General features: G+C 37.6%; 2 protein-coding genes across 3 annotated transcripts; one reads left to right on the top strand and one right to left on the bottom strand.

Moving 5' to 3' along the window:
* Window positions 1–306: 306 nt before the first annotated feature.
* On the top strand, window positions 307–1,500 carry LOC142505025 (uncharacterized). Its single transcript, XM_075617851.1, has one exon. It carries the CDS (start codon window positions 307–309, stop codon window positions 1,498–1,500), a length of 1,194 nt encoding a protein of 397 aa, XP_075473966.1.
* Window positions 1,501–4,468: 2,968 nt separating this feature from the next.
* On the bottom strand, window positions 4,469–9,456 carry LOC142505446 (protein CIA1). 2 transcript variants are annotated; one of them, XM_075618430.1, is made up of 10 exons: window positions 9,052–9,456; window positions 8,666–8,812; window positions 8,299–8,517; window positions 8,078–8,142; window positions 7,466–7,531; window positions 7,226–7,297; window positions 6,552–6,614; window positions 6,367–6,436; window positions 5,092–5,197; window positions 4,469–4,739 (listed from the first exon to the last, which is right to left on the bottom strand). In XM_075618430.1, exons 1-10 carry the CDS (start codon window positions 9,244–9,246, stop codon window positions 4,711–4,713), a joined length of 1,032 nt encoding a protein of 343 aa, XP_075474545.1. In that variant the 5' UTR covers window positions 9,247–9,456; the 3' UTR covers window positions 4,469–4,710. The 2 variants fall into 2 exon arrangements, with proteins under 2 accessions (XP_075474545.1, XP_075474544.1); XM_075618429.1 differs by having other exon boundaries at window positions 5,114–5,197; window positions 9,052–9,455.
* Window positions 9,457–11,997: the final 2,541 nt, after the last annotated feature.

The raw sequence follows: 11,997 nt of genomic DNA, 5'->3' as shown, positions 1-11,997 counted from the left end.
TAAATGGATTATGGAATGTCTCAACCACTTCCTACTCCATAGCACTCAATGGACATTTCTATGGTCATTTTAAGGGACAGAGAGGATTAAGACAAGGGGATCCTCTATCTCCTTACCTTTTTACTCTCTGTATTGAAGTTCTCTCTCGATCGTTAAAACGTATGTCTAGAGAGGTATGGTTTTCATCCTAAGTGCCTTAACTTTCATATTACGCATTTGGCTTATGCTGATGACCTACTACTACTGTCTCGGGGTGATGCTGTGAGTGTTGGGCTGGTTATGAATTGCTTGAATGAGTTTGGGGACATGGCTGGATTGAGAGTCAATTTACTCAAGTCGAATATATACTTGTCGGGGATGGATGAAAGAACCAAACAAGATATTATTAGCATCACTGGTTTCTCGCCTGGTACACTACCGTTTCGCTATCTCGGCATCCCTCTTGCTGCAAGGAAATTGAGATCATCAGATTATTGCAAACTTGTGGATGCCATTGCAGCTAAGATCAATTCATGGCCTAGGCACTCCCTCTCATATGCAGGTAAGATTGAGTTAATCAGATCGGTGGTCCAAGGTATTGAATGCTATTGGTTATCTATTTTGTCAATCCCCAATTGTGTAATTTCGTCCATTTATTCTCTATGCCGAAAATTTGTTTGGCATTCCAAACATCCTCCTATTGCGTGGGAAAATCTGTGTAAGCCACTGGAGGATGGGGGACTTGGACTAAAGAATTTGATGGCTTGGAACAAAGCTTTAATTGCTAAAACACTTTGGAAGATACAATTGAGAAAGGAGAGCTTGTGGATCAAATGGGTTAATCATATTTATAGCCACTTTGGAGACGTTTGGCATTGGGGATGGCACAAGGATGAATCGCCTTTAATTAAGCAAATCATTTCATTACGGGATGAGCTCCTTCGTAGATCAGGTTCGGTGGCTGCTGCTTCTACTTTGCTGAATTCTTGGTTTGCTCGTAATCACGAGTTTCGTAGTGCATATGACTTCTTCAACAACTCGACTGGGAAATGGCCTTGGAAACCACTGATCAGCCGATCGTTCATCCTACCCAAACACAGATTTACGTTTTGGCTTCTGGCTCATGCGAAGCTCCTGACAAGAGATAGGCTTCCATTTGTTGTTGAGAAATCGTGTGTATTATGTAAAAGCGAGCCTGAATTAGTACAGCACTTGTTCTTCAAATGCTCTTTCTCCTCGGCAATTTGGAAGGATATTCGAGCGTGGCTAGGCATGTCTAAAAGAATGGAATCTCCAACGACAATTTTGAGAGCCTTCAGAACAACTTATGGTGGGAAATCGGTTCTAGCTAGGATGCGATTATCGCCTCTTGCAACAACTATTTACACCGTTTGGAATGCTCGGAATAGGACCATGTTCGATGAAGAAGATCATAGGATTGAAGACTTGGTGCGTCAGATTAAGATTATTGTTTTTCGTTGTATTCCTAGCTCTACTGACATGTTTGATACTATGGATTGATTTGTGATTCGGGTGGTTGGGGATTAATTTTCCCGGGTATGCCCGGTGTACTTGTACTTTAAATTTTTACCATATTTTAATGAAGTCATTTTCATTAAAAAAAAACATTAAGGAAGAGATTTATATGTATCAACTTGAAGTATTCACAATAGTAGGAAGTGAGCATAAAGTATGCAAACTTCAGATATCCATCTATGTACTCAAACAGACATCAAGGAGCTGGAACCACATATTTGACAACAATATCAAAGAGTTTGACTTTGTTAAAAACTCCGAGGAATATTGTGATACAAGAAGGTCACTGGGAGTACATTAATATTCCTAATACTTTATGTTGATGAAACACTACTCATTGCGAATGATATAGGGATGTTGCAGTTAACTAAAGTATTTGAATATACAATAGATACCATGAGGTTTGTCTCGCAACGTAAGATCATAAAACTCATTAGGAAGCGTAACGTTTATTCTAAACAGATTCCTAATTGATTCAGCCGCCTAAAAATAAGGATAAACATCACTTGAACTTGAAACTAGTATATGTGATGTAAACGCCATGTTTAATTGATAAGGGCATGAAGATATCCAATCTTACATATGGGTAATCATTTGATGATGGACTGAACAACCCTCCCATCGGACTATCCAAGTGGTTATCATTTATCGAGTGAAATAGTCTGCAGTTATGGCTATATATCATTGGTCCTTTGACTTGGGACAATATGGAGGTTCTACGTACTAACATGTATTTTGATCCATTTACCGACTCCATTGAGAGTTAATAATGCAAAGAATCTCTGGCCAGGGTAAGACATGTGCTTTTTGGAAAGATGTTACTCAGTTGCACATACCATGTTACTATTATTACTGAAAGATATGTCACATCATTATCAGATTCATTTTCAACTCTCGATATACCAATGATTGCAGATTCGATCGTGATATATAAGTTGAAGGAACCATACTGTACACTAACCATAACTTAAGGTTCTTGCGGGCACTATCAGTGATATCTAGGAGATCATGAGACGATGTTACTAAAAGCTCTTATCCTGATCCGTTGAGTGCAATCTAACTTGATTTCTAAGTTTATTGATCGAGGGGTCGAAAAAACAATGGGGATAATTAGAGTAAGCCTGAATAAGAACAAATGCTATTTTTAATCACATGTAGTTGTAAACTCAGGGCTAGCTGTATCTCTGAATCATTGAAAGTCACACAAGTATTGGATCATGTGTTCTCGCTGAGAGTCAAACTTAAGGAGTTGAATTTAATAAGTATAATTTGATGGAGATCAATCGGACAACTTATAAAGAACTGAATATTCATATTCAAAATTTACTATTTGTTGTCTATCATGTGTTCCAGAAATCTCATCGATCGAGGCTGTTTGTTGGTTGTCAGAGATGTTTCAAAAATCTCATTGATTGAGCAAATTCCACGAACGAATGGATCGTATCAACTTGAAAATGGAAAGATTAAATTTTTTGAATGGAAGACACCAAAGTTAGTCTACCTCAACAAAATATCTTCTCCAGGCTCAACATCAAATTTCAACAAAATCAACATCTCGATTTCATCCCAAGAAAACGAACCAAAGTTCCCCACACCAATATCGACTTCACAATACATTCACCAAAAATCTCAATCCCTTTCCCAAAAAATAACTGCTTTCATTTACTCAAGTGGCTTCCCCTGATTGTAGTGAGAAACATTCTACCAAATATCGTTGGATGCATTAAAACAAATATGTGTCCTACGTAGAAAAATATATGGGACCTGGACATCTGATGGTATTTAATATAGTGTTTGGCCCAGTATAGTTTGATCTAAACCACTGGATACGGATCTACTTATACATATGACAACGAAAACACAGGAACAAGAATCTGAATCACACAGCAAAATACACCCCGGGTTGTCACTTACCTTGTAAACCGAAACGCTTTCCGAGAAAACGACGCCTATAAATAGGAGAAGCATTCTAGAAATGGAGTAGATAAAAACAATTGGAGTGACAACAAATCTGCTTCCATTATCGATTCATATTCCCTACCATGCTTCCGCATAATCCGAAGACAGAACCAAAGGACACGAAGTTAGATGAAGGATCAGCGTGGGAGAGATTGAAGAGAGACGGAGTGGAGGTGGTGGGTCGGGTTCAGGTACCGGAGATATGGGGACAGGAGGGTTTCCTCAAAGATTGGATTGATTGCAAGGCATTTGACTCCAAGCTGGCGAACAACGCTGTTGTTTCCGCAAGAGCGGCCTTGGTGAGAGAAAGAGGAAGAGTCAATTCAACTGCAATGAAGAACGGGTTGATGATGATAGGCTAAAGGTTTTGTGTTTCTTCTAGAATGGTATATCCTGCTGTGAAAATACTTGCCCTTTACCGTAGTATCTGTATTTTTAGGATAATTCTTACGAATACATCATATCTTTGGTCTTAATAAATGGCACCCAATGTTCTAAATGGCGACCGCCGACCACACCGCCTTCGTCTCACTCGGTACCAGCCTAGCCAGTCACAACCCCTGCCTCGAACCACCAACCACGGCCACCGCCAGCGACTAAGTTAGCTCGTGTATTTCTAATAAATTGTACTGTATGAATCTTTAATATTAATATGATGATATAAATTGTACTGTATGAATCTTTAATATTAATATGATGATGAATTTTTAATAACTATTTTGATAGTTGCAGCATTTATATATTTATTCGCACCGTATATAATATTATATAGAGTGTAATTGCATTGGATGATTATACCTAATTATGTATAAAAAATAGAAAAAAAAAAAAAAAAAAAGAAGCAACGATAGGGAAGGGGAAATCAAAGAAGATCAAGTCTAGGAAGTTAACTAATCAATCCCTGAAACAGAGTAGGATTTGGGATTCTTCAGTTGACGGTAGCATCTCGCAGGAAAGAAAATTAGGTCAGGGTGACATCACATGATTATGTCCAGAATTCTAAAATATTTTAGTGAAAAAAATTTACACCGATTTTGCTGTTCATATCCTGAGGTATTAACTTACAAAAACCTCATGCACACATAAATTATGCAAAAGATTTGCAAATGCATTTGCTGATTGAAACATGTATAGGACTATGGAAGCAGTTTTTTCTGACCAGGTGAAGTAGTTGTTACTTTCTGACCAGGCGAAGTAGTTGTAGTTGTTAAGTCCCATATTTTGACAGTGCCATCATCACTTGCAGAGGCCAGACACTTGTTTCCCTGTTTCGTTACGAGATAAAGAAAATATCGGAGTTAATTATCTACATAAAAAGAGATTGGGGTAAGCAAACACCAAAATTTAGATGATGGAGATCACAGAAAACTATAATACATGTCCGGTAGTTCAAAAGAGGTCTACTATAGGCCCTGGTACACGAACAGGATTTTCAGTTTTAACAATTTCTAAACTCATGCTCTTCAAATAGTTTGGAACTACCGACAAGTATATGCCAAAGGTAAAAATCACATTACTAATAACCAACTATAGGGATTTCAATTCGGGAAACTAATATTTATGGCACTAATGCCTAAATAAGAGTGACTGGTTGAATACTCATGTATAGACAAATACCCAATCCACTTTTAAAATTTACCAAGGAACTCCACTGCACAGCGTTTACATCCATGTCATGAGCTTTCTCTTTCTTCAATAGCAGTTTGTATGTAGATCCACCATCCTGTAGTACCACGCAAAAACAAAAGGAATGTGTTAAAGGAACGTAACATCTATAGGTAAACAAATCAGAGTGTCCGATTGAAACTACCAATTCTATCGTCCAGTCATAACAAGCAATACCAGTACAAAAACATGGGACCCATAGCTTTGGGATGTGCTTTATAACAATACTTTTAGTTCGTGAATTACCTTCCTTTTTGTTAAGTGGGAGGGGGGAGGATGAGAGAAGTGTTGCTACTGTAAAAGAACACGAAGTATATACATTACTTAAGAAAACCGAGGAACAGCATAACAGCTAATGCTTTACATAAATATCGAATGCTTTACCTAAAGCAGAGCAATGAATTCAAAACCTGTAAATAATCGAATTGCTCATTCATAAAATACTTCTTTACTCAGAAATACACACTAAAGGCCCTGGCTCCAAACTAAAGATGAACTTGAATAAATAATATTAAGAAGTAAAGTGCATAGACCAGAGTCTCAAGAGGTTGCTCACTGAAATCATACAAGTTAGACATGTTCGTCAGTAGTTATTAGAGCACACCCTTCAGGTATATTTAATAAGAATATATTCAATGCAAGTGCCATCCAGGTATGACATGAAAGCAGAGCATGGTAAAGTAGTAAATCAAAGCTCACATGATTACACATATGGGCTTAACAGAGACAATTATGTCAATGCCATTCAAGGCAATCCAACTTTTCCTTGAGTTAATTTTCAACAATATTGGTTTTGCTGTAAATTTGAAAACTCATTCATGCAACTAGTGATATCATCTAGCCTTACCTATTCCATTAGCACTCAATCCGATTCAGTTTTTCTTTGATCAACTAGAAAACTAGTCATCTCCTGCATGCTAAAGGAGTGGCCACAAAAGGGGCTAAAATCAGCGGAAGCTTTCGCAAAGAATTAGGTAGGCAAATAACAGGCAACATCTTATACAGTTCTCAGAAGGACCAGAGCCCAGAGGTACAGGAAAATAATTGGAATTTACACCGAGGAGATATGATGTCTTGGAGTGCAGGATGATGGAAGGTCTTACGCAATCAGAATGTGAGCAGAAGATGATGAAAGGTCTTGTGCAATCTCATCATGAAAATGAGTATGCCAAAAAATGAATAAGTAGAAAACCAATCCAGTGAACAAGTATAACTTTTCGTTAATACCTGGCCGCCTTCACTTCCAACAAATAAACGGATAGCATCATCAGCAGATCCGGTGCAAATTACTCCCTCCCTGTCATATTCGCAGCTCAAAAAGGAAATAAAAAATATGACAAACAGAAATGCAAACATTATACAATTTTTTAAAACTAAGAGAATGAGATTAGAAATAGAGAGGTATCTGCTACCTTGACCAATGGACAGAAAAAATTGTTCGGTCGTGATAACCTGAGAGAGTGGAAATATGTGTCCTGGCAAAGAGAAAAACGTAAAATTATCATCCAACTATATATTATGATTTGGATTTCAGCAACTTGATTAAACATAATTCATAAAGAATATTTCAAAAACCCTGAGCCTTTAATGGTTAAATAATAAATAATGTTGTAATCTTATAACAAAATCTTATAAAAAATAATCAATAAATGATCAAGTATATAGGAGAGTGGAACTGCGGTGCTTGATGAATATTGTGAAGCAGAAGTGTAAAACAATGGCATGTGTTGCCCCCCATAAGAATCGATCAACATTCTCACATTTCATAAAAAGAAAAAATATATATAATTGACTTAATAACCAACACTGAATTCACCATGTTAATGGTTGTATTATCAATATCCATTAATTTCATATTTGTCTTCGTTAACATTTTCTTGATTGGGAATTTGTAGGCAAGAGTAAATTAAATGAAACATGAGGCTATTTGATTCAAGCTTTAAAAAGGAAATATCATTTTTAAGATATGACAACAAACCTTCTTTGTCATCCAAATCAAGAAACAAAAAGAACAATCCTGAAACTAAACTTAAAGAAAATCTAGCAAAAAAGAAGGATCAAACACAAATTTTAATGCATTGCTCACCAAGGGCCATTTCCATTTCCAGACTGCAGTTGTATGATGTCAGTAGCCCATATTTTAATGGTAAGATCATCACTGAAAAAGAAAAAATTACTGCATTATACCTAACATCACAATTATTCTATTTTCCTGTCATTGAAACATAAAATTCTTTATGGCACTACTTATAAGACTGGACTTACATGTGGTTAACTAAATGTTAGTCATTAAATATGCAAGCATTAAAAGAAAGTTTGGGCATACCTACAGGAAACCATTTTGTCCCCAATAGCATTAAAAGATAACGCCCAGACTGTAGAAGTGTGGCCACTAAAAAGACAGAAAACAAAGGAGTTACATTTCACGAGAATTTTAAATAATCTCCATTTATACATCCAATGCGAAAAGTATAGATTGCACATTAAACAACTAAAAGCTTACAGCACAGAACAAAGCACGTATCATTAGAAAACCACAAAGAAGGAAAGAGAAAAGAAGCAGATTTGAACTCTTTACTTAGACATATTGACAATATGGTTACTTGAATTAGGTCAGTGATAATCAAAATACTTGGTATAACACTTCGATTTTTGGCAAGCTCTGTAGAATGATCAGTGAACAAACTAACACCTGACATCTTCGCTGAAACTTTTATCTGCTACAATTGTTGAGTCTTATGAACACGACTCGCCCATTTAAATAAATTATTATCGCATTCATCAAGAGCATTTAAAACTAGGAATTATTTATACTTCATACAACGGGCCTGGTGATATAGCAAAATGAAAAAGTCGAAATGTATCAAACAAGAAAGATAATGGATCACATAGTGCCATTATTTCAAGGCTGTTGACTTAATAGAGAGTTAAAAACTACCTGTTTAATTCACTCAAAGTTTGCGCACAATGCCAATCATCACTGTCCCCATCCTCTACCCAGACCTACAACAGCTTAATGAGTCTGATACATTTTTTAGATTAAATTAAATATAAAGAATACTAACCAACAGCCACAAACAACCAGGCGGCTTTACAAGGATTAACAGATGCTTAAATATCCTAAACATAAACAGAATTCTAATTTCACATTCACGGTACCTTAATGCTATTATCATAGCTACATGAAAACAGAATATCCATTGTCGGATGCCATTGGACCATTTTAACATCCTGTGTATGTCCTTGCAGCACAGAAACACATTCGAACTCATTATGTGGTAATATTTCCCATATCCAGACTGATTTGTCTCGCCCACAAGTCGCAAGCAATGAGCCAGATGCATTCCAAGAGACACTTTTAACTTCGTTTTCATGACCCTGGACATCAATTTACCATTTTTATACATCAATCTCAGAAATATATAACATATTAATGACCAAACATAATTATTGTCACTACTTCGAATCACTCAACAGAATTCCGCCACCAAAAAGATTCTTACTTGATCACATCAGATACAAATACCTCTAAAGTGGACACACATTCGAAATCACCTCCAACATCCTCCCATATGGCTGTGGTGGCATCAAAGCTAGCCGTGGCAAATAATTTACCAGACGGTGACCATGAACATGATCTTACAGTCCTGGTGTGGGTCTCCTCCAATACAGCCTGCACCAGATCAGCGTTAACACCAAAATAAAATAAACAAACACCAAAATCCGGTAAAGATTTCTTTCATATTTTTGTCCATGTTATAAAACAGCGTAATGAAATTTCGAAAATTTAGCACTTGTGATGCGCGAAATTCGCGTTAAGCCAGAGACGAAGTACTATCAAGTCCTTTTTCTCTAACACATAGGGCAACTAAAAACCTTATAAATTCAACTAAAATTCAGAAAACTAAAGACCTTGCACTGAAAATAGCCAGTGGCGGGGCTCTGTTCCCAAATGCGGACTGTTTTGTCTCCACTACACGAAGATAATACTGCAGGGACGCCATCAACTCCAGTGGCCGGTTTCCAGGCAAGGCTCCAAACCCTATCGGTGTGGCCTTCGAGTTTCTGAATTTCTTTCAGCTCGAAATTCTTCTCGGCGAAATTCATCACGCAAATTATAGTGAAGAACAAATTTATAAATGATAGTTAGGGTTTTAGACAAAAGCGATTTAGGGTCTAAGGAGTCGTAATGCACGTGCCGCCGATATTGAGAAAAGTATGGTGAACTCCAGCCGACAGCACTTGCAGCTGGGAAGGGTTGGATGTCTTAGTATATCAATCATGGTATTAAAACAAATTTCGATTTTAATGTTGATATGGCACGAGAAGGCCGGTGCCTTGATCGAAACCCTTTTTAACGAGAATTGCTTCCGTCTTATATCCTCAGTCTCTGACTTGACCGTCGGAGAGACTACACCGGCACACCCTCCTGGCCCCTTCTAACGGTCTTATTTGTGATTTCATGCTCGGGACAATTTCGAAACCTGCGTTTGAGCTAGTGACACTTGCTAGAATCGGACCCTAAATTTTCCGTGATTATCACTTGGCGTCGTCTGTGGGAAGCTTTGAGTTGAGACGTGGAGATGGTAGGCAGGAGAGGCTGGTGATACCCCATGGATAGGCCCATCCAAATCGGGCCCAAACTCCCGGCCCATCCCTAACCCAGGTGGAGGGCCCATGAAAGGCTCAGGTATTCTCCTATAAATACCAGGTTTGAGCGTACGATTTATTTATTCACTATATTATTTTTCAGCAGCACCCTTAGCTGCTCTCCCCTTATATTCTCAGTCTTTAACTTGAGCGTCGGAGGGGCTACGCCGGGACAACCTCCCGGCCCCCTTTTAACGGTCTTATTCATGATTTCAGGCTCAGGGCAATTTTAAAACCTGCGTCTGGACTAGTGACACTTGCTGGAATCGGACCCTAAATTTTCCGTGAGTATCACTTGGCGTCGTTTGTGGTAAGCTTTGAGTTGAGACGTAGAGATGGTAGGCAAGAGAGGCTGGTGATACCCCATGGATGGGCCCATCCAAATCAGGCCCAAACTCCCGGCCCATCCCTAACCCAGGTAGGAGGGCCCAGCAATGCCCAGATATTCTCCTATAAATGTCAGGTTGGAGCGTACGATTCATTCATTCCCTATATTATTTTTCAGCAGCACTATTAGTTGCTCTCCACTTATATCATCAGTCTTTGACTTGAGCGTCGGAGAGGCTATGCCGGGACACCCTCCCGGCCCCGTTCTAACGGTCTTATTCGTGATTTTGACATATGTCAACTTCGAAACATGAATCTGGACTAGTGACACTTGCTGGAATCGGACCCTAAATTTTTCATGAGTATCACTTAGCGTTGTCTGTGGGAAGCTTTGTGTAACGCCCCGAAAATTTTAAAGATCACGCTAACCACATGCATGCAATTATTAAATTCTCTAGTATTTTAAGTAATTGTATTAATTAATTATGTTGTGCATATTTAAATGTTTAAAATATATTTTTCTACATGGTTGCATTAAAATGTATTTTTAAAAGATATTCGAGTTGCGATCGAGGAATGGAGACCGAAGGCTGAAAAATAGAAAATGTTTTTATTAAATAATTGTTTTTAATTATTTAAAATATGGGTGATGTTATTTATTATTTTTGAAAAATAAGGGGTTTTGAGGTGATTTTATACGCCGGGACGTAATTTTTTTCAGTGTTGGATTTTTTCCCCACTCTCCTAACAAATCAAAAATTCTCTCCACCAGTGTTGCGTATTTTCACTATCGCAAGTGTACGATGTCAAGTTTTAGTACAGATATCGATCCCAGGAAGAGTAATTATTTAAGACTGTATATTAAGTACCTTAATTGACATAGTTCAACTTTATTTAGAGACATCAAAGGTATAGTTGATAATCAATTCAAATCAAATAACGAATCCTATTAATTTCTAGCATGCAGTTGAAATTCAATGAGTAGGTCAATCTAGAGATATGATTTCGTCTGGTCTTCCCTATGCTAAATTAAAATTGAGTAACATGTTATTAAATTGCATCATGTTTACTAACCAAGAACTCGCAATTTTCATATTCCCTTTTTAAAGTGATAAATAGAACTGTATTATCTATTACCGATTTTAATATGTCTATTCAAAATCACGCAACACGTAACAAATGCAAACAAGGTTCTCTTATGGATTCGTCAGAGTTATACGTCTTTTGCACGTTATAAACATGTGACGATGTGATTTCTCATGTCCTAATTTAAATCCCCTCTCTCGAGTGTTAGATCTTAATTATTTGATCAATCGAATTATAGCTAGTAATTCAAAGGCTTTAACGACAAGAAATCACAAATAAACACTATGAATTAATTCAATGAAAATTCGAAACGTCAATAACATAAGTTCAACCAAGACTACGTCAATCTCTAGAAAATAAAATTAGTTCATACTCGAATCTAAATTAATACAAAACCTGTTTTTAATCATTAAAAACGTAAAAGTAAAGAACCGAATTAGAAACGTGTTGAAGAGAGATGAAAGTCCGTCTCCGTGTCCGGATTAAGAGTCTTTTGTCTCAGTTCTTTGCGTTCCGTCTTCCGTGCGCTCTGACTTTTGTTCCTTTTTCTCGTATGTCGGTCGTCTCTCTAATTTTTCTTCATTCCTCCCTTATAAAGCCCACGAAGAAACCTACAGAATTTGGCATTCGCGTCGCGCATATATGCGCGCCCTAAACTCGCGCATATGCGCGAGACCTTCTGTGTATGAGCTTCTTCTCTCGCGCATATGCGCGCCCAAGCTCCGCGCATATGCGCGAGACTCTCTGGATTATGCATCTGCTTTCCTTTCTTGCGCGCATATGCGCGACCTAGAC

Source organism: Primulina tabacum, chromosome 10 (assembly GCF_025594145.1).
Source record: "Primulina tabacum isolate GXHZ01 chromosome 10, ASM2559414v2, whole genome shotgun sequence".
Taxonomy (NCBI): Eukaryota; Viridiplantae; Streptophyta; class Magnoliopsida; order Lamiales; family Gesneriaceae; genus Primulina; species Primulina tabacum.
This window is presented reverse-complemented; position numbering and strand designations above follow the sequence as displayed.

Coding starts and splice junctions, on each gene's coding strand:
- LOC142505025 (XM_075617851.1), top strand. CDS start 307: ATGGCTGGATTGAGAGTCAATTTACTCAAGTCGAATATATACTTGTCG.
- LOC142505446 (XM_075618429.1), bottom strand. CDS start 9,246: ATGAATTTCGCCGAGAAGAATTTCGAGCTGAAAGAAATTCAGAAACTC. Junction 8,518..8,665: donor AATGTGTGTCCACTTTAGAG/GTATTTGTATCT, acceptor ATTGATGTCCAG/GGTCATGAAAACGAAGTTAA. Junction 4,740..5,113: donor CTGTGCAGTGGAGTTCCTTG/GTAAATTTTAAA, acceptor GTAACGAAACAG/GGAAACAAGTGTCTGGCCTC.